The sequence below is a fragment of the Coffea arabica genome, chromosome 6e, assembly GCF_036785885.1.
Source record: "Coffea arabica cultivar ET-39 chromosome 6e, Coffea Arabica ET-39 HiFi, whole genome shotgun sequence".
Classification (NCBI taxonomy): domain Eukaryota; kingdom Viridiplantae; phylum Streptophyta; class Magnoliopsida; order Gentianales; family Rubiaceae; genus Coffea; species Coffea arabica.
This window is the reverse complement of record NC_092321.1, coordinates 58,990,685-59,014,651: the sequence shown is the minus strand read 5'-3', so window position 1 is coordinate 59,014,651 and position 23,967 is coordinate 58,990,685. Positions and strand designations below refer to the sequence as shown.

Genomic DNA, 23,967 nt, shown 5'->3' with positions numbered 1-23,967 from the left:
ATTCTTTCTTATTTATCACCTCTTCATGATATATTTCAGAATATTCAAGAGGTCTCTTATCATAAGATATAACAGATGTACTACCTATTATAGGTATATGCCTATTCACAGAAAGGGGAGGAATATAATTAGCTAGTTCCATATCTAGATTTGATATTTCAGAATAACTAATTTTTCCTTTAACGTTTGCAACTTGTTCACTCTGAAACTGATTTTCTATAACAAATGGTTCCTCATTGCAGTTCACTTGTGATGAACCAGCAGGTTCAACATCACAGAGGTTGATTAAAGATGAATTCATTGTAGGCAAACAATGCTTGTCAGTAGAATCAGAGGTATAATGAACTTCTCCAGTATTTTTTGGAGGAAAGTAAACATTTTTACCTCTGCAGTCATTTGGCAGAATTGCATTCCTATCGATGTTTTTTTGTGAAGCACATGTTTCAACAGAGTGCTTTTCACGCATGTCATTCTCACAGTTGATTACAAAAGGAGAATATGGTTGAGAAACAGAAGAATCAAGAGTAAACTTCATATGCTCCGTCACCATATTTAAGTTTGTCTTTTTGTTTCTTTCCAACATTGTTAGATCAAGGGAATCATCAAACATCTCATCTATCAATCTAAAACCTGTACTAAATTTTCTTTTTTTCTTCATTTTGAAACACAGAACATCAAAATCTAATTTTACTGTAAACAAAGCAAGATACTAAACCAAAGGCACACAAAATGACAGAATCAAAGCATCCTAGAATAGCTAAAACTAACTAATATATATAAAATGACAACCTTAAGATCAAACAGCTAACCCGAAGTACAATGATACTAAATGATGTAATTATTGAATAGATAAACACCTAACAACATCATGCAACATTTGAAATTGAAAACAGAGGGAAAAGTAAACCATCATAGCATAACATCAAACACATCGCGTTTCTTATAATTAAGAGAAAGCAATAAACAGAGGCAACAACAGTGGGAAAAAAATTGTAGTTCAAATCAGAAGGCAAGAAAATAGAAACATACCTATATTTTCTTTGCTCGCCTGAATGTTGGCAAAAGTCCGGCACCATTTGAAATTAATATAAAAACAGAGGAAAAAGTAAACGTAAGCTAATCGAAAAATTAGCATCATAATTATTCTTTTATGCATAATATAAAAGACATGGCAGTCTTTAATTAACGGAAGGCAATAAATAAACAGAAGGTAAGAACATTCATCAAACTAAAAAATTGCAGGTCGAAATAAAAAGACACAGAATAGAAAATACCTAGATTTTCTTCGCTCGTCTGCTGAAGACCGGCAAAACTGAGAAACAAAAGTATATATAGGGCTGGGAATAGTAGATTTTGAAAGCTGTATCATAGCATAAGTCGGTAGAGCAGCCATCCCTAAAATGAACTGATTTTGGGGAAAAAGAGATTTCAGTGAGCTATTTTTTGGGGCAAAAGAAGAATTGACGCGAATTGGGCGACTTTTTAAGAGGCAATCGAAAGGAAGTACAATTAGTTGCTCGAGGAATTGACAGAAAATCGAAGATTTTGCAGGGTCGTAGATTTTGGGGAAAAGAAATTTTACTGACCTAATTTTTGGGGCAGGACAAAACTTCACGTGCTTGTGGAGGATTTTCTGGGTTGCAATCAAAGTGAAGGACAATTTAGTTGTTGAAGGAATTGGTGAGAAACTGAAAGTTTTGCAGGCCGATATAGTATAGAGACCTATTCAATCGAGAGAAAGAAAAAGGCTATTCGACAGGAAAGAAGGAGAAGGGAATTCTGGCTAAATCAAGAAGAAGGAAGTTCAATGACTAATAAGACCATTAAGGTGGTGTTGACTAACTTCATCATCAGTCATCAGTCATATACTAACGGGCAAGCACATTACTTCTAACGGACATAACTCCATTAATTTATATAATTATATAATTAATCATATAATCTAATTCAAAACAGGCCATGTGATAAAAGGGCCCACAAATAGTCTACAATTACTTGCACTTGATCAGAAAATTATAAAAGAAATATTTTCAAATATACAAAAATAACCTTAAATAGTTAGCAACTATTTAATGAGCTAGTTTTCATAAAAGGATTCAATTGACCTTTCACATCAATTAAAAACCAAACAAAAGGAACAAATGCAAATAATTAAACCATTGTTACCAATTAGCCCCTAAATAGTAAGGAACTATTAAGACTTTGAATTTGAAGACCATGGCTGAAATAGACATTTCTTACTTTTTGGTAGAAAAAAACCCGAAAAAACCAGAAAACAAACTCCTTTCTCTAACAATATAGTGACACTTGGCATTCAATGGAGAACTTCAATTGTTCTCTTATCTAGTTGGTAGATATCTCTTCCTCCTTTCGGTTTGCCTTGCGGAACCACAATAGCTGTGTTTCAAAGTTTATTGGTGTTTTGGAATTGGGCTGAATGTTTAGGATGGATTCTGTTTGTTTGAAGGATGTAGCTTGGTCTGTTCAACTATCGAAGTTGGGCCTGCAGCTGGGTTGTGAATATAGAATGAGGCAGAATGGGATGAACACTTCGACCTAGTGGACGTCTAGTGTTGGCTATTGAATTTGTCTAATGGGTACGGGCCGGGATTAAGAAGAATTTAGCCACCTTTTTTTTTTTTTTTTAGAAAATGATCGGTTTCATCCTTCATAGTTCACAAAAATATTCTTTTCGTCCCTCACTTTTAAAATGAATCAATTTCGTTCTTGACATTTAAAAACTGAAATTATTACATCCCTGAATCCAAATTTCAATTTGAATCAAACCACCAATCAACCTGATTACAAATTTTGGGGGTGTAATTGATAGATCATTTGGTTAACTCAACTTGATATTTATGTGTAATTTAATGAATCTAAAAATAAAAAATAAAAAATAATAATATAAACAAGAAAGATTAATCTTTCCTATATTATCATTGTATACATTGACGGTTTTATGTACCGCCATATCATTTTAATTTTAATTTAATTTCAATTTTATTTATCTGAATTCAAATTAAATACATCTGAACTATGAATTACATAGTGCAATTGCTCTCATATGTAAAACATTTTATTTATAAACTTTACATGTACTATTTTAATTAATATATTTGTTGTATTTTTAAATGTTCTTTCAGTCATCCTCTAGTTCAACCACTCACCTACGATTGAACCAGTGATTCAAAGATCGGGTGCCTTTGCTGGGTTTAATAACTTTAATAATTACTCAATTCAATTTTTAGGTGTTATTTCTTGAAAAATGAATTTAAATCAAGAAATTATCTAAATACAAAGAGGACACTAAGAACAATAATAGGTGTTATTTTTTGGAAAAATATATCTAAATTGAGACTAATTTTAAATACTAATGAAACAATAAATGTGACTTTTTTTTTCTTTTTTTTTTTTTTTGTAGAGGAGTAGGACTGAAGAAGTGGGGAAGGGGTAAAGGAATTAGAGAAACAAACAATGAAGTTGTACCTCATTTGGTAACTATACTATTGCACTATTACTTTATTATTACTTCTAAAAAAATATTCTTTCGCTGCAATGAATCTATAGTCGCATTTTCTAACCATGCTATTACAACCACAGCTTCATTTATTACTTGCAAAAAAATCTGAAAATGGAAAAATAATATTGTCATGTCTTTTTTTTCGGTATTATCATGTTTATTCTATTATCCATTGCAATTCAGTTTATCACAAAAAAAAAAGGCAAATCCACCATGTGACAAAGTTGAATTGAACTTCTTTTTGGCCAAGTTGGATTTGAAAGAGTAATTTCCAATGCATTTATCGACATGGTAATTACTAATTACAATTGGTATCCTTCAATGGGATACCTACATGTACTCTACATACGGATGACAGCTTCTGATTACAGGAGTTTCCAGGCTTTGCGTCCATCCATGTGGAACTTCTTGAGGAGTCGTCCAAAGAACATAACCACAATAAGAATTAGTTTGCCCTCATCACTCCATTTTCCAGCAATTCCAAACCACTTATCTTGACAATTTGGATCAGGCTTCAGCTGCTTCTTACAACTATATCTTGTTGAGAAGCCCACATTTCCACAAAGCTAAGGGAGAGACAAGTTGGGAAGGAGGAAGTGGGAAAGTCTGGAAACAGCTGTGGAAGATGAAGATAAAGCACAAACAAAAGCTGTTTGTATGGAAATGCCTGAACCAAGCCTTGCCAAGTAGGGAAGCAGTACATAAACGAACAGGAAATGGTGATATAATCTGCAAGCTATGTGGGGAAAATAGTGAAACAATGGAACATATATTCTTTCAGTGTAAACAAGCACAAATGATATGGCGGATGGCACCCCTCCAGTGGGATGGACTTAAGGAGCACACTGCTGATTTTAGAAGATGGTGGAGTATGTTAATGGAAATGCAGAAGCGAAAGGATGGAAGAGAACACATAACCTTAACAGTGGAAATTCTTTGGCAGATCTGGAAAGCCAGGAATGAAGTTGAATTCGAAGGCAAGAATAGACATCCAATGGAAGTCATCAGGAAAGCAACCAAGGACTGGGAGGAGTATCACCAATCACAACAGATTGAACATCGAATGAGCATCTCAGAAACAGAAATAGCACAAGATGAGTAGGAAAGGATGGGGGAGGATGATAACTTGCTGAACATTAGCGTTGAGGTGGGGCAACATGTAGAAGGGCAAAATATGGGAATTGGAGTTACAACAAAAAACAATCTGTGCCAGAAATGTGAAGCTTGGATGCTGAATGAGAGAAGCACTAGATCAGCAGTGCTGGATAATCTTTTGGCCATCAAACTGGCACTTTGTAAGCTAAAGGAGAAAGGGTGGCAGCATATCAAGATCCAAATGCCATGCACTCAGGTCCTAAATATGATACGGTATCAAGCTTCTAGCAACCTAAGGCTGGCCACTCACCTGGAGGACATAAAAGATCTTTGCTCAATGTTTAGGAAATACTGATTTGATAGCTTGCCTGTTGAAATGAATAGACTCAGTGCCAAACTGAGGAGATTAGCTATGCATACACTTTGATGAGGAACTCAAAGCTCCTCAGTGGCCTAGTCCACTTTTGTAAAGTCAAAATTTGAGCTCTTGCTCACACCATGTAGTGTTACTTCCTTGATTCATGAAATAAAATTTCTATCGTTTCTGAAAAAAAAAAAAAGAAAAAGAGAAGCTCACATTTCCACAGGCACTGCCAAAGGATTGAGCAGCTTTAATTTCATTACCCACTCGTGACTCGTGAGACAAAATTTGTACGTAAACTTTCTACAGATATAACCCACATTCATATCCATTTTAATTTTGTAAGCAAGAAATTTGTTTGGAATAAACATTAATTAGCAAAAAAAAAGTTTACCTTTTTAAAGTAGATGCACCGATTTTATCTATTTTTATCAAATTCGAAAAATATAAAGATTAATTTTTATACATTGACAGTAGATATACCATTGATGTTTGTAGACATCCATGCTTGGAATTCTTGAAATCTCCTTGTCCAATTGGATGGAGGGATGTTATCAATGGTAAACATTGGGTCTCCTGATTTTCCAAGACAATGGAAGTAGCAGGGATATACTCATATCCATTTTGGTATTGTATGCCTTTCTCGTTCATCTAAATTTAAATTTGAATTTCAAATTTTGCTTATGTGTCATATATCTAACTTTGATAGTGTATACACTGTCAGTGTATATAAAATTTACTCAAAAAGAAAATAGGCCAAAGAGAATTTCTATCTTTAAAATTGGATTAAGGGTAGGAATCAATGTTCTTTTTAATTTAAATATATAAAATATTTTAGTCATTTCTTGATTAATCTATATATCTACATATTTGAAGACAACTTTTCAAATTCGATCTCTTAGGGATCTCCCAACTTCCTATCCTTTTCTCTTGGACTTTTGATTTATTTTAATTAGATAAATCAACATTTAATGTTAAGATTATACACTTACCACATTGAATTTATCAATTAGCAACATTCCTAAAGTCAATTAACTAAATAAAACATAACATACAATTTCAATTTAAAAACTTACCAAACTTATACATGACTATAATTCAAAAATTAAATGAAATAGTAGATAAAATTAGCAACTAATTTTCTTTTTTCTAGTGGATCTGCCTAAATACATGTAAATTAGAGAGTTCAATAACCATAAAAACTTAATATCTATCCATTATTTGAGTGGTGATCTACGAGGTACTCCTTTTCTCCCATGCCTTCTAATTGGACGAAGCTGCTGGACTTCCAGGCCATGACTTGGTTGCAGATCAACTTTGCCATTGATTCCTTGAACTGATTTAACCTATAAATGAACATAAGTTATGTATAAGTAAATTTAACACAACTGAGGCCTAAGATAAAATCTCAAAAAAGAAAAGGGGAAAAAATCTTACTTTGCAGGCGATTGAACAAAACCTATAAGTTGGATCCTTGATATATCCTTGACATATCTGACACTTCGGACAATTTTGCACTGACTTGTTAAGTTTTTCATGCAAAAAGAAAATCAATTTGAAGTTAATTATGAAGGGCTGAATGCCATCAACATCCATATCTTTTGTTATGTCCTCTTTTGGTACAGCTACTCGATGAGATGCTTTGCAAACCTAATACATGATAAGCAAAAGTTTATTCCAAACCAGACCCAAAAAAAAATTAAATAAATACACATGCATGCATGTTGAAATAAAAACTAAACGTACCCGCAGAATATCATGATTTTTGTGAGAATTTGTCCAACAACATTTATATCAAATTAGCCCATCCATACATGTTTTACAGAAAACTGTTTTCCACCGATGGGTTTGAACGCTACAAGTATCATCGTCTTCATGGAATCCTACTTGAAGCAAATGTTCTAACCATCGTGGTTGAGTTCCATATGGCAGCATTATAATGTCCCTTTTCAAAATTTTGGAAGGAAAAAGGAACGATCACAGAAAAGTTGTTATAATTCTCAGAATCTTGAGTTCCGTGGAGATGTGAGAGAAGTAGAAAAAAAGTTTATGTTGGTTTATAACTAGTATATATAGGTTTTATAGACTTGGAAACGCTCCTCTACTTTCCGTGCTTCCTATTATGGGTTCAAGACTATTCATTCTTATTTTCGAGTAGTATATAATGGCCAATTGCTTTTGTTATTGAGTTAAACCGGTCGGGCAAGCTACCAACAAGATTTTCAGAAGATTCTAAGTTTGAGTTCGGTGTTTAGTAAATTCTAACTTGAATTGGAGTTCAAAGTTTTGAATTGGATATTTTTCTCATAGGGGTATATGGAGACAAAGTGTCCTTTCAAAATCTAATTGATATCAATGCATTAATTGCAAAATCCAAAATTGATCCTTTAAAAGGGTTGCGATTATGTAAAATAAGATTCATAGAAAGAAAAATTACTATTAATTTTTGAATAAGAATTAAATCATTTTTTAATATTAAATGGAAACGTGTTACATCTCATATTTATTAATTTATTAAAGAATTTTTTCATGCATGGATGGCATTTTCTCAAATTGTTTATTATGGATGAAATATTTATCATTGTGTATTCATGTTATAGTACTACTTGTTGCAGCCTAGTAGAACTTTTTTATATTAATTTCGTGGTCTTTCCATGGCAACAGTAGCTGCAGCACATGATTCTGAGATATTTAGACATGTCAATGGGTAGGGTTTGGGTTGGATCCCTTTGATCCAAATCCAAACCCATTTAATTTAGTTAGACCCAGATCCAGATCTAGACCCTTTTGGGTCTGAAAAAGTAAATTCATATCTAGACCCTTAAGGATTTGGGTATCCAATGGGCATCCATGGGTATTTTTTGAAAATACTAAAGTAAAAATGTATTAAAAATATATAGAGTTCATAAATAATAGAAATATCATCCAATTTTTATTTTCAAATAATAAAATTAACATTCAACAAATTGAATGCAATATTTTGAACTCAAAGAAAGAATTATTATAGACTACTTCTATATATTTTTAAAGATTCAACTGCATCCACATCAATATTTCATTTATTTGTCTTTACCTTTCTCCTTTTCTTGAAAAAGTTTATACCAATTACAATGACAACTAGGATTAGCTTTTAAAAAAGAAAACAACCATAACATATATAAATATTTAGTTTTATTAAAAAAATGTAATTTTGTACCTCTTTTGCTTATTTAAACCTCAATGATGGCAGATGTCTTGCAATCTAACACTAAAATAGTGAATGAGATAAAAATCATTTGATTAAATACCGATGGCAAATAAATAATAGCATAAGAAGATTTATAAACACTTACTCATTTTTTCTTTGATTCAATCCAGTTATCAGTAGTCACTAATGTTTCAACCAAATCTAGAAGCAATTTGGCACGAGTCTCATTAATCATCCAACCACCAACATTAATTGCAAATTCTGATGCCATAAAATCTTACCGTATTTGATCTAATAGCCATAAAATATTATATTATTTTATAAATTTTCTAATATATATTATTTAATTAAATATATATGGGTCTAGGTAAGGTGTGGTATGGGTCTGAATTTGGAAATGGATTCTAGAAAAGACCCTACCCAGACCCACGATACTCTCATAGGGTCTGGGTTTGGGTAGAGTCTGGATTTGAGAAATTAAATTCAAACCCTACCCAAATATATTGGGTCTGGATTGGATTTGGGTAAGACCCGACCCATTGACATGCCTAAAGATATTGGGCATGATCTAGTAAAACGTTTTTTTTTATGTTAGTTTCTCCTTTGCTACCTTAACGGCCAAGAATGCTGGACAAGAACCACCACCATATCATGTAGTAATCAAATTTGACTTTTGATTCTTATATTGCAAAATATGAGCAATAACAATTTGATACAAAGTGGAACTTCACCGTATCATTGTTTAGATTTTGAAAACGCTTGCAAGGAACAATTAAATTCTGAAAATTTGAACAAAAATGGAAAAGATGACTTTTCTGATTCTACAAATTTGCATGCAGGCAAAGATTTGAACAAAATACACTCATTTATTGCTAAGGCATTAATATCAGAAGTTGGTATGAAATTCGAAATTGAAGAAATAGCTTATGAGTTCCATTTGACATACGCAAAAGAGGTTGGTTTTGGCATTAAACGAAGTAAAGGACACAAAGATGATAGTGGTAAGATGACAGATAGAATACTTTGCTATAGCGCTGAAGGCAAAAGAGGAAAAGATAAAAGAAATGCTAATGTCAGGACCCTCGTCCTAAAACAAGGTGTAGTTGTTTGGCAAGATTGAAGGTCAATTGTCGGAAAATAGATAAATATTGAATGGTTGAATTTTTGCCAGAACATAATCATTATCTTTCAATTCCAAGTAAGACGCACTTGCACAGAGCACACTAAAAGATAACACCTACATATGATGCTAAAATTGTTATGACAAATAGCTTGGGGATGCCCCTTGTGCAGCTCACCTGATCGTGTCGTCTGTCTTTACAGCATTGACCCACAGTTAGACTTTTGCCGAATTAATGCGCTGGGCATCCTAAGAGCCGCAGGGGATTAGTTTGGGTGATTTCAGAATACCCATATATCAACAAAAAAAAAAAAAAGAAGCTTGAGATACCACCACAAGTATCTCATGAACTTATGGCAAAACGAGCAGGTGGCAGACAGAATCTTGGATTTATTCCTGAAGGTTGCATAAATTATTTGCGATCAAAGAGAATAAGAGAAATGAAGACCGGGGATACAGGAGGTATACTTGAATATCTACAAAAAAATGAAATTAGAAGATTCTAACTTCTTTCATGATATATGAGTTGATGAGGATGATTTGATTACCAACGTTTTTTGGACCGATGGAAGGACGAAGGCAGATTATGACGATTTTGGAGATGGTTTTTTGCTTTGACATTACTTATCGAAAAATAATGAAGGTCATCCCTTTGCAATGTTTGTTGATATAAACAATCACAAGCAGACTGCAGTTTTTCGAGCTGCACTGTTATATGATGTAACTTAAACTTTTGAGTAGTTGTTTGATGCTTTTTGCGAGGGCTATGGGTGGTAAAAAGCCAAAAACCATTCTCATAGATAAAGATGTAGCAATGGCTAAAGCATTGAATTCCATATGGCCCAACAAATTCCACCGCCTTTGTGTTTAGCACATTTATCAAAATGCTGCTAAACATCTTGGTGGAGTGTTTAAGAAATTCAACAAATTTGTAGATGATTTTAGCAAGTGCGTTTGAAAAAATTGCTTTTTATGATGCATTTATTATTTCTTTTTTCTATTTACATAGGCACAACAACCACATGGACATGGAGTGATGGAGGCATGGTCAAAGATAAATCACAGCAATTTTATCAAGGCACCTTCAGAATGAGTGCAGCTAAAGCTATTTGCAGTGACAGACACCATTGGCAAGTGCAAAATGAATGACTGCACATAGACTAAATTGCTACGTTAACTTTATTACTGAACTTTTTGACAAAAAAAAAAAACACTTTATTACTGAACTAAAAAAAAAAAAAAAGGATAATAGTTAGTTCTTTTATTGCTGAACAAATTAGAGGCCGAAATTTTTTTTCAAAAGCCCGTTCATGGAATGAAAGAAATTCCACAAACTCCAAGGGCAAATATGCAAAGTGTGAGAGATTAATCCCTAAATCTCAAAATTGCAGAATTTGTAAAATTTCTATCAGTCCCCACCAAAAGAAGAAAAAAAATTATTTGATTTTCTCATAAATTAAATAAGAAACTCAAGCCAAAAATAAGAAATGAAATTAAAAACTGTTTTACATACCCAGAAACTTAGTTCTTAAGTTCCATGATGATCTTGACTCTTTAAACCAAAACTTTGAATAAATTCTATCAATTTAGACATTGTTTCTTCACCCTTCTCGGGCGCTGGGTGGTTTTTCATAAGAAAGCAAATGCTGCCCAAGTTTTAATCTCTAGTTTTTTGAAAGTAAACAATAAGAAACAATTTGGATAGTGAAAAGATGATAGACGAAAGGTCCGTCATGAACTTATCATCAGGAACCGAGCACACACTTTTTTAACTGATAGAAATTATAAAATAGAAAAAATCCTATTCTTAAGTGAATTATTATTGACAACGTAAAAGTCTTACTTAAATTATTACGTGAATTGTTGGGACCGTGTAACTATCGAAGTGAGGCAACTGAGGATTTCATGTGATAAGACAATTGTACAAGTTAACTCTCCATATTTTGAAAGCCTACAATTAAACCCCTATGATTCGCATCAAAGCCAAACCGGTAGTTTTCCGGTTAAATTTAATAGTCAAATTACTTCAACGAAACAATGATGAAATCATTTTTTTTTATAATAATGATGAAATCATTGAATTGCCCTTTGAAACAAGGTGAAGATGTAGCTATTAAAAAAATATGTGTAGGGTCAAAATGAAAATCATATTTTATTCCATCATCTTCTTGAATGCTGACCCCAAATGCAACCCAAAAAATGCAAACGAATCCAAAACCAATAAGCATCAGATTCGTATCAGTAGGATGAAGTATGGATCTGCATCATATCACCAAAGGTTCCCCACTCGCATATCGAATTGTAGGTGATGAAATTCGATTTTGGGTAGACACAAACATCATATCATCTGCCACAACCGTTCCTGGCGGTTTTGTGCATTTTGCACACCGCGTAATTTTGTTTGCACACGACGTAATTTTGTTTGCACAACGTGTAATTTTAGAACAAAATTTTGTAAGTCCTACACACATTGTGAAAATTGAAGTATAAGACGTGATCTGGACCATATAATTTTTTGTGGCCAAATCCTGGCTATGAATTGTGCAGGGACGGTCATGGTATATAGTTTTCTGATACGACGTACCACTGACTTATAGGATGCAGAGACACACTTATAATGTGTTGTATCCTTGTTATATGATGTTATCTGATTATCTGAACACTTATAATGTGCAAAGACACACTTATAATGGTCCCTGGGGCATAGCTGTGGTCAAGAGGAACATTTTTTCATCGTTGAATTTAACATGCATATAAATAAAGGGAGGAACTATATTGAAAAGAAATACTAAAATTGCTTTGATTTTCTCAAAATAACAAACATTTTGGGACATTATAAAATGAGATGTATAACACTTTCAATGGAATGGAAGGAGTAACATATAAAATCGCTAACTATAAGAGAGTTTTTTGTATTTAACCAAAAAAAAGGGCTTGTAAAATGACCAACAGTTTGCATTTTTCACTTTTTAGTTATAATTTATACTTGGATTAATTTATCCATAATGATGAAAAAATATACACCATAGAAAATTTTTGTTTATATCTTCACATTGCTTTAATAGTAAGATGTTTTTCGCACTAGCATCCTATTGTTGTCATAAATTGTGAAATTCAAAACCCTTGACGATCCACGAGCTAACTTTTATATGATGATGTTTCATTTAAGAGCTGGGAATCTGTGTTTATCATTGCCAGAATATACTAACTCATAGTATTTTGATCAAAATGACTGAATTAAATAGATAAAATTTAGTCATAGGGGTGGATCAATTCTGAAAACTATACTTCTCGTACTAGCTCATTGTAGAAGTTTATTTGGATTAAAGATTATCTGAATAAATGTTTTGTATCATTTACTATAGTACCTGAAATGATTTGAGACATGTGAAATAAAAAAATAGACAAATTAAATGATTTGATACATGTGAAAAAAAATAAATGAGTTAAATGATTTGATACGCGTGAAATAAAAAAAAAATAGATGAAAAGAAGAATAGAGGGTTAGAAAATTTTCAGATGATAATATGCAAAGAAGTTTTTCTAGATAATGTTGATACATCTTTTACTATATTGCTTATCCAGATGCTGCATAAAAAAGGAGCTGAATAACTTCAATTTACACTATTTTACATTAAAGATCTACAAATTATTGAAGCTATGAAAGTCTCCAAGCTTTACCACCTTTTGTGTTAAATTTCTTGAGCCTTCCGAAGAACATGACAATGATGAGAATGAACTTTCCTTGGGTGCTCCATTTTCCGGCAAATCCGTAGGATGCATCTTTACAATTGTTGCCAGATTTAACTTGTCTTCCACAACTATAGCCCATTGAGAAGCCAACATTCCCATAGCCACTGGAAATAATCACACTAAAAGTTGAAATAGAATTCTGAAGCTGAAATGACAACTTGCAATTAGTACTTATTCCTATGTTTTCAAACTCGGACCGGATATTGACTCGGTTGAGCTCAGGGGTCATGGTTCAATCGGGTTGGATCAGAATTGAATCATATGACATCATAAATAAAAAAATATTTAAAAATTAAAATATTGTATGTAAAATACCTAAGAGCATGTTAATATTAATAAAAGTATATTCATATATATCTGATGTTTCAAATATATTTAACAAGAAAATACAAAGAAATTAGAACAATCAAGTAGCAATTTATATTATTCAATGAACATTAACAAGTTTAGAATCAAAATTATGGACTTAATTGAAAAATAACACCAAACTTTAGGACAACATTTATAAAGTATGAAATGTTTGAGGTATGTTAATAATTTTTAACAACCTAGGGGTCAAAACATAATATTGAAAATGCTTTGACCTTTTCAAAAAAAAAAAAAAACTTTGACACTAAACGGGTTCTTCGTGTTCTTCCGATTTTTTTCGGTCAAACCCAGTTAAATCAGGTTTTTGACCTGGTTTGACCGAGTTTTTATCTATTCAATTTTTCAGAATAACTCGGATTGGACACTTGGTTGGTTCTCTGTTCGACCAATCGGACCAAACACTTGGCTGATTCCTGATTCGACCGCCCAAGTTTAAAAACAAAGACTTATTCAACGCCATAGGCAAAATGCCTTTTTTTTCTTTTTTTTTGGGAGGAGGGTGGTGTGAGGGTCGGCCAATTCATTTTTTTTTTACTAGATAAAATTACTCTTTATTCTATGTTGTATAACAAGAAAATAAATAGTAAAATATGTTTCCAATACCTAATTCAACTAGTAATTAAGGACATGAGCTTGTAGAACGAGATTTAACTCTCAAGTCTTCCCCTTTCTACTCCCCCTTGCAAGGTTTATAGTCTTCTTTAAACCAAAAGAAAAATTTTTAAAAATTGGTTCCACTCAACAAGTTAAAAAATCCACAATTAATTTGTGTGTATAAAAACACACAAATATGATATAATCTTAGCATAAGTAGCATAGTAAGAAAATGTAAGTTTCAATAAATTTCGAGCTTACCTAATCACTTCAACTACAATGCTCAATAAGTTGAAGTTGAGAGGATCTTCCTTCAATTTTTCTCTCTCAGTGATGCATATGAGGATTACAAACAGCACTAAATAAGTCAGCTGCGAGAATAGTAGGTAATCTAGAATGTTTTTTCTTTTGGCTCTAGTTTTCTTTTCAGTTGCCGGAAAACATTTCCCATCCTTAATTGGTAAGAAGGAAGTATATGGAGGTAGATACCTGTTACACAAAGACAAATGATTCTCAAAATGACAGACCAAATCTCCAAACATAATAAGATTATTTAATATTGCTTCCGTCAGTTTATGAAAGTTTTACACATACTATTTTCAAGAAGAAATTCTTTAAATGAAGGGGACTAAATTCATAGCTTGGTTAATTTATAAAAAGTTTAACAAAATTGTGATCATGCCTTAAAGGTCAAGCCCTCATCATAAAAGAGTTACACATAAACACTAACAAAGCTGCTAAGAACCTAAGATCAATCTATAATTTTAACTCATAAATTCAGAGGATATGCATTTGCAATGTGCATGTGGCATTCTTTGCAATCATCTCATAGTTCATTAATTTTAGAAAAATGTAATAATATAAAAATGACGATGGATAATTTTTTAAATAAGCAACGGAGAGTGTAAAATGGTCAAGACTATTTTAGGAGATACCCTTAATTGATAAGCGGTTAAAAGTTGTTGCAGGGAACATGGGCGTCCATGTTTGTTGGACTAGGGTAATAAAACATACTTCCTCCGTCCCACTTTGATAGTTCTAGTTCTTTTTTCACACAGTTTAATAAAAAGTAGTTAACTTTGTTGAAACAATCAATTTAGGTTGCTATTTTCCTAAAATACCCTCACATTAATTAGAGTACAACTTTATAAGAACTTGAATTGATGGTAAAAAAAGAATCAACTCTCATTAAATAGGGTAGGTTTATAGTAACAATAACTTACATTGAATAAGGGTATTTTAGGAAAATTAAAATACAACTACATTCTTCAATTGGAAAATGAACTACAATTTTGGATAAACAAAAAAGGAAAACAGAACTATCAAAGTGAGGCGGAAGGAGTATTCTAAAGGGCATTATGCTTACTTTTTATGTCGAATCTCCATCTTTAGGGGAGGTTTGTGCAACAATTCCCGCAAAAGAAAGGGAGAAAGGACAAGTGGACTATTTTGGTTTGGCGTGGGGAGGGGGTGTGGCAGAAGATCCCCAGGAGTGGGGTAGATGAACTCAGTTGGAATCCATCTGGAATTCGTACATCGACCACTGCAAGAAGTGGGGACACAGAAGCCGATGCGGTGTCTCACTTTGGTTGGAAAAAAAACAAGTCATGGGAAACAAAAATCCTGGTGAAGCCAGTATAGAAGCTTATGAGTGCTAGGTGACATTTGCCAACTGAGTAACACAAGTTAGGTTCAGTTAGTTAGGATCTCTTTCTCACGAAAGAAAGATTGTGTATTTGAATTTTATTATTAATATAAAAATTATATTAATAGATAATTTGTAAAAATTTCTGTAAACGATCTATGACTCCGAAAATATGTCCTAAGTCGTGGTTTAACCAAAAAATTAAATAAAAAACTAGGTGACATTTCTTGGTATTGGGTGTGCAAGTGAAACCTGGGTCAGCTTCCACACTCGAATATATATGCAACTAATTATGTCTGAATTCGTATTGAAATTTTTACCTGAAATTAGGGTAACAATATTTGTACACCGTTTTTAGCATCTTGCACACCTTTATTATGTATTTTGCATGCCATGTATGTTTGTCATTAGGCCCTAAAATATGATAGGGGCGTGTAAACAAAACAAAACAAAAACGGTAAGTTAACATTAATAAAATTATTGATGCTAGTGAGAGATGCACATTCTATGGACGTGCAAATTAATTAAAAATAATTTTGTTTATATAAAAAAAATGTAGATGTTATTAGAAATTTGGTAAGGCTGGTACTGCACAAAATCTGCAAAGATTGAGATAATAGAATATGTACGTGTTGCATCTTTTCGCATTATGGCCTACTTAGAGAACATCATTACCTATTCAGCACATTGCTTTTGATCTCTACAATCTATTCCATTCTATACTTATCTTAGACTTGTCAAAACGAAAAAAGAGAGAGCATTCGTATCTTAGCTTTAATCAAATTTAAACATGGTTGGATTTCTTGTTCTAGTTACACGCCTCATAAATTCATATTTTAGAGGCTTTTTGAGTAAGAAATTTGAAAGTTCGACCCACCACTTATAGTTTGGATTCTATGTTAGTTTATGTTCTACTCATCCACTTCATTGAGATCATGATGTCTCATGAATCATGAAAGATTAATATCCTCCAACCACATGACATGATTTATAATCTGAGTGAAAGAACATCATTTGGCATAGAATATTAATTATTTTTTTCAGCAAGGGAGGGTGGAATTTAAGAAGTGAAAAGGAATAAAGGGAAAATTGAATTTAGAACTTCTAATTCCAAAAATTTCAATGCTAGTGATTAAATTAAAAGATCATAATTGCAGTGAGCCTGTGAGCGGACGAGTTTCATGGTATATTATTTCTTTTTTTTTTTTCTCTTTCTTATGATTATCTATCTTGCTAGTTCAAATTATTTGCTCATGAAGAAGTTCAAACAAGGAAGACTTGCCTATAAAATATAGATGGCAATCCCAATTTCTTTTTTCAAATGATTTGACAATTTCCATGATTATTTATGATTTAAACTGGCAAAATTTTGTAGAGAGTGGCAAACAATAGTAGTAGTCGAGTCACTTGAAAAAACATTTTAGAGTGGTACGATGAGGGTACTCACGTTATCCATCGACAGTGACACAACGTGCATGTCTTTCTTAAAATTCCACGCAACATGTCTCTAGCACTTTCCTAACCTTTTTTTTTTATATAAAAAATTGTCTTTAATACTAGCATTAGATAGACAATTCTACCAAATCTTTTTTCGTGGCTGAAATTAATTACACATTTCAAAAAAGAAAAATTGGTCTACATATTTGACTCACTTTTTATGATGAAAGGACAGGAAGGAACAGTTGTGTTTCGTCTCAAAACAGTGTAACATGTTTTAAATAAATAGTTATTTATTAAAAAAAAGTCGGACAATTCTGTTATAGATGTAATATATAGGTATGATATATTTTTTTAAAAAAAACACTTTTTATGCAGGTATAATTCATTGTAATGCATATATTTCATTTGTGTCAAAATTACGTGGTGTGATCTTAGCATGTATTTCTGTCAATCTTGAAAACATTTATTGAATTGCTAAAATCTACTAGTATGTTTCAAAATAACAAATAGCCAATAGTGCATGCTTTTTGCATAGAGATTAATCACGATTCACGATACATGGTATTCTATCCAAGCAAGGATTCTGGCTCCACTGCACAAAATTTTGATTAATCATATGATTTTGTAAACAAGTTAGGGAGCAGATATGGCTAAACTATACCAAGACAGGTTCGGATTTATAAAGAATATCACATTTTGCAACACATAGTATGTAAAATTGACAAAGACAAAGAGTGGAGGTTCAGAGCACTTACATCATGAGCACAAATAACACAATGATGGCCGGAGTGATTAAGGACAGATCAAAAACAGATTCACCAGCATGCCTGGAATTGACAACTTGAAACAATGAGCCCACCAACTTCTCGTAGGCACTAAGACCAGCCGTGGCACCAGAATGCCACTCCAGCAGGGAGAAGAGTACGAACTGCGCCAATATGAATCCAAAAACAGTAATTGCAAGAAAAATAGAGTGAAGATCAGAGAACAAATGATCATATCCCAGTGCTCTTGGATTCTTCAGCAAGTAAGCGAACTCTGATCTTTTTGTTATTTTTGACAAGAACCAGATGAAGGAACGAAGACATGCAGGGTATAATGTGTTCCCTAGGAGAAGTTGTGGAAACATAATCAGGAGAAGGCCAGAATTTTTCTTGAAAACCATCATATTCTCATTTGTTGGGACAAATCCACAATTGGCAAACGTAGAAACTGTGGTAAATACCGAAAATGTTATCAAATTAAGCCCTTTCTTCCTTAGCACTTCGTTAGCACTAGGAATGGTACTGTTGTAGATGGATATTGATACAGATCCAAGAAGATGAACCACTAAGAGGTAACATAAAATGCTGAAAGCCAGAAGGTCACTGGCCCTATTTATAGACTCCTGACCCTGAAATGATGTTACTCCAGATTCAGGTATGGAATCAGGCTTCTGATCATTTCCTAATTGCTGATCCTGAGAAGTCACACCGAGCTCGATTTGATCGAAAGCATTTGTGGGAATAGAAGTCGAACAATCTGCGTCTGTGCTAAATCTGTCAATTTTATTTTCTGTTTTCTGAATTTGATGACTTCTCTTGAACTTCATTAACTGAAGTCCAAGCAAAGAAGTAAAAACTTCCCCACCAAGAAACATAAAAATGGTTAAAAGGATGAGTTGGGCATTGGAGAAAACCTCCATTTCTACCGTTGACATGCTAGAAACTGTCACAGCAGACACAGACATGAAAAATATGTCAAAATCTTGAGGAGAAAACGAGGCATCTTTTGGACTTGAAATCTTCAAAGCCAAATACCCAATAACAGAAAAGCTAATAAAATAACTGAGTTCAATCCAGAATTTATTGACTCCAAAAAGAAGAAAGTGAAGGACGCTTAAAAGGGACTTGTATAAGCATGCTTTTGTGTTCAAATGGTTGAAATTGTATTTCATACTCTTTCCAAAATTAACAAAGCGCATCATGTTTTTAAGTGCTCAATTTGGAGTGAGTGGCTTGTATGACTCAAGCTTGGAATGAAACCGTCTATTTATAGTTGAAAACTAATTAGTGGAAGTTCCCTATAGATAACGAAATTTCTGATGATTGAAGCTTTGTCCCTTTCTTGACCTCTTGAGCCGGATTTTACCCGAATTCCTTGCACAATCTGAACTTTCAGAAGTGCGATATTTGGATTCTACAAGAATAACATAACAATATTGTTAAATTCATGAGTAAAGAATTATGTCTCACATTGGACCGATAGATGGAGAAAAAGCAGTTAATATATAAATAAGGGTCTGAGACCCGATGGTTTAAGTTTTTGGATCAGAATTGGATTTTTGACTTACATATTGGGCTCTTTAGTAGATTCTCTCGAGGTGTTTTTTCCTATCAAATTGATATCAGAGTTTCAGATTACGAGACTGGACTACTCATGGAGTATCAGAGTTTCAAGTTGCGAGACTGGACTATTTATGGGCAAGTGGATTCTTCTAGGAGTTAGACTGACCAAAGTGCCAAAGTGCTAAGGAATTTGGCTAGTGTTGGATTAGGTGCGCCATGAGTTTGGCAGGGAGTCCGATTGGTGTTAGACCAAGGAACCAAAGGTTGGTAGGGGTCCATAATGCAATTTGGATATTGAAGAAGAATGGATCCATAATTGGGAGAAGAAGTAACCTTAGGTGATAAGGTGGACTTGTGTTGAGTATTAAAACGGGTTCAAAGAAGGGCTTGTAAATTTGGATTTAATGTGAGGAGTTACTCATGAAGGGAGAAATTTGTTAGATTTATAAGTAAAGAATTATGTCTCACATTGGTCCGAGAGATAGAGAAAGAGCGGTTAATATATAAGTAAGGGCCCTAGACTTAATGGTTTAAATTTTTAGATTAGAATTGGGCTCCTGACTTACATATTAGATTTGGTGGACTCTCTCGAGATGTTTCTTCCTATCAAATATACTCCAAATACGCTTATTCTAGCCGGGGGCCAGAGACAGAGTACTGTTTCCAGCTATGCACAATAACACTCTATGTTTTGAAACTCTGGCCAAATAATGACTTGACCAAATTCAGTAACAGAGGTCAATGGATTCAATCAAGTTTGAGTCAGTCTAAGAATTGGATGATGTCATCATGATGTCATAAATATATCAATATATATAACTGTATTATTAATATGTATACACAAAAATATACATAAGTGTATTATTAATATGGATAAACATGTTTCTTTTATCTCTCTATTTATATTGTTATATATGCTAAATTTTATCATCCTCAAATCCTAACTCTTATTGAATGCTTTTAAGCTTTAAATTCAAATTGATGTGCGACTTATTTGAACAAATAAAGAATTTTACTGTATCCTTTACAGTTGTTCAAAAACTTTAGAGGCCAAAGCAGGATAATAAAAAAGTTGCGGACCAATGTCTAATTCTTTGCTTCTTTCTTAGTCTCACTTCTGTAAGGAAGACCATACGCAGTCACTTATCGTCTTCATCGTTTCTTCATCTCCAGGCTACAGCATTCAAGTTTCCTATTATGTTCTTTACTTTCTTTTTTTTCTTAAACTTTTAAAATCTTTTGTCTTATTTTCTTTCTTCACCAAAAGAAAATTCTGGGGTAGGCATTTAAGTTCACGATGTTCATAAGTTGAAAAAAATGCCAGGCATGATGAAGTTTGAAAAGAACTTAGGAGTTAAATCAAAGTTTCACATTATCATTTAGTAGTTTCCTAAACTGTTTGGTAATAGTTTTTGTCTTTGATTGATGATTAGTGGTAGTTAAAGTCTGAATAGTATTCGGTTTCCTTAGTTAGCTCGGACGTCATGTTTAGCTATTAAGGAAACTGGCTAGTTTATAAATTAGTGTAGCGTGTGCTCGTATTTGGTGTGTGAAGCTGTCAAGGACCTAGATGAATTGTGTCGTTTTATTCGTTAAAGCGTGCGTTTCAGAAATAAGCCAGTAAGTCAAAATAGTGTCGTGGAATAATACAGGTAGTTAGTTAGGTTAGTTCATTCTGTTAGCACGTTGCATTAATTTCCTTCTGATTAGTCAGGCTATAAATAGTAAACTTGTAACAGACTCAAGGTTATGAAAAGAAATACAGATTCATACTTCCTCTCTCTTATTTCTATCTACTCTATCCTCTCTCTCTTTCATTCTTTTTCCCTAATTCAACCTCCCTTGCTCCTTCTCTTTCCCTGCAATCTCGCAAGCTCTAACCGAGGTTTCTGACATCTAGTATCAGAGCAGCCGATCCTTGGCTGCTTAGACACTGGAAATGGCGGAGAGCACTAGATATCGCACTCTGGAAGATCAGCTCAAGAAGCAAGAAGGTTGCCTACAGGAGGTGGTGGAGTCGATGGCAGATGTGCAGGCCGCTTGCCAACGGAGGTTTCAGGATGAACTGGAGCAGAAAAGCTCGCGATTGGAAGCACTAGTGGGAAGCCTGAATCAGAGGTTCGACTCCATTGAGCAAAAGTTCAATAGCCTACTGAACACGATGATGAAGGAGAAAGGCTGTTCAGAGCCGGAATCGAGGATCTCAGAACCGCTACTACCAACTCCACTTCCACATACGAAACTCAGACATCAGAATGGTGCTCAACTCGCTCCACCAGAGGGCAGGAGTAAGTATTTCAATCCTATCTTGCCTAAACTGGAAATGCCTATGTTTGCTACTGGTAACCCTAGGGAGTGGATTAGGAAATGTCAGAAATATTTCTTGAACTACCAGATTCCTGATAATCAAAAGGTAGAAATGATAGAAATGTTTCTAGAGGGGAAGGACGACAACTGGTTTTAGGGAGTGAAACTCGAAAGGCCTAACCTCTCCTGGACAGAGTTTAGTGACCTGCTGTGTGAAAGATTTGCCAGTAAGGCTTCTCGAGATGTGGTGGAGGAATTCAATAAACTGCAACAAAAGAGGATAGTAGAAGAATATGAGGAGAAATTTGAGGAGCTTAAAACTCTCATGCTACTTAGAAATCCTAAACTAGATGAGCTAAATTTTGTCTCCGGTTTTGTCAGTGGCTTGAAAGAGGAAATTAGACCGATGGTGAAGATGTTCAAGCCACAAACACTAGCGAAGGCCTTCGAAGTAGCTGAACTACAAGAGTGCTCCTTAGAAGTGCAAGCAAAGCAATCACGAAATTCTAGTAAAAGTGTGTTAGAGTTCAGATTTGGATTGTTCAAGAATCAATAGAATAATCAGAAGTCCTCCAGTTCCTATCGTATTCCTGCAATCACTCCGAACACTAACAAGTAGGAAAACGTGGCTAGGGAGTTCAATAAGATTTTTGCCGAGGAAATACAATATAGACGCAAACATGGCCTGTGCTACAGGTGTGGTGACAAGTTTGGGGCAGGACATTGTTGTAAGCCAGGGAACTTGAACAGCATTGACCTGGAAGAAGGTAATGACACAGATTTTGAAGATGCTGAAGGGGAGCAAGATGAGAGTACGGGGCGAGTAGGAAAACTGGCTGAGGTTTCACTGAATGCCTTAAATGGAGCCATGAGCAGCAAGTCTATCATTCTGTTAGGTAATATGGGAGGACTACCAATAAAAATCTTGGTGGACACTGGAGCTTCGAACAGCTTCATTCACTTCGGTCTTGCTAGATCCTTGTACTTACCTTCTCAAGAGGTGACTCCTTTCACAGTCACCTTAGCAGATGGTACGGATATTACTAGTGGTGCAGTTTGTCCAAGTGTCAAGTGGCTAATACAGGACTATCAATTCCAATTTGACCTGAAGGTGATGGATTTAGGGAATTGGGACATCATTTTAGGGGTAGATTGGATGTACCAATTCAGTCCCATTACGTTTGATTTTCATAGTCTCAACATTGCTCTCAGCAGTAGTGGAAGTTTGCTCCACTTACAAGGGCTTATCAACCAACCTCTGATGGAGCTGGTAAGAGGTAAGGACCTCAGGTCTTTTATACAAGAGAAGCATAGGCATTGTGCTGCCTTACAAGCTGAATCTCAGGAGTACTTGCAAAGAGATATTCCTGAGCAGGTAGAAGCGGTACTGCAACAGTACTCGCAAGTATTCGTCCTGAGAGAGAGCTGGATCACCAAATCACTCTCAAACCTGGAGCGGAACCCTTCAAACTAAAGCCTTACAGGTACCCTCATGCACACAAAACCGAAATCGAAATGCAAGTGGCTGAGATGCTCTCTAGTGGTATTGTTACTCACAGTAGTAGTCCCTTTGCATCTCCTGTTTTGCTGGTCAAAAAGAAAGACAACTCGTGGAGGTTATGTGTGGACTACCGGAAGCTAAACGAGCTGACTATTAAAGACAGATTTCCCATACCGAATATAGATGAACTTCTGAACGAGTTACATGGGACGAAATACATGTCTAAACTGGACCTTAGAGCTGGTTACCACCAAGTACGAGTTAAGGCAATGGACACGCACAAAATTGCCTTCCAGACGCATCATGGTCACTTCGAATTTCTAGTCATGCCATTTGGATTGACGAACACTCCAGCTATCGTCCAGGCCTTGATGAATCGAATTTTTCAGCCGTATATGAGGAAATTCGTGTTAGTTTTTTTTGACGATATCCTAGTCTACGGCCCCACCCTTGAGTTACACATGCAATATCCCCAAATCGTCCTTGGGGTCCTGGCAGATAACCAACTATTCTGTAAAAGATCTAAATGCTCTTTTGCCCAAACTTCTGTGGAGTATTTGGGACATGTGATATCTGAAAAAGGCGTGAGCATGGACAAGTCTAAGATAGAATGCATACTCTCCTGGCTCTCACCCGAGACAGTGAAGGAATTGCGAGGATTTTTGGGATTAACGGGGTATTATAGAAGATTCATTAAAGGATATGGGGTAATCAGTAAACCATTGACACAATTGTTGAAGAAGGACGG

General features: G+C 34.3%; 1 protein-coding gene across 2 annotated transcripts; it reads right to left on the bottom strand.

Annotated features, from left to right (window-relative positions):
- Nucleotides 1-12,787: 12,787 nt before the first annotated feature.
- On the bottom strand, nucleotides 12,788-19,070 carry LOC113697554 (sodium transporter HKT1-like). 2 transcript variants are annotated; one of them, XM_027217229.2, is made up of 3 exons: nucleotides 17,840-19,070; nucleotides 14,261-14,488; nucleotides 12,788-13,155 (listed from the first exon to the last, which is right to left on the bottom strand). In XM_027217229.2, exons 1-3 carry the CDS (start codon nucleotides 19,048-19,050, stop codon nucleotides 12,942-12,944), a joined length of 1,653 nt encoding a protein of 550 aa, XP_027073030.2. In that variant the 5' UTR covers nucleotides 19,051-19,070; the 3' UTR covers nucleotides 12,788-12,941. The 2 variants fall into 2 exon arrangements, with proteins under 2 accessions (XP_027073030.2, XP_027073031.2); XM_027217230.2 differs by having other exon boundaries at nucleotides 12,788-13,140.
- Nucleotides 19,071-23,967: the final 4,897 nt, after the last annotated feature.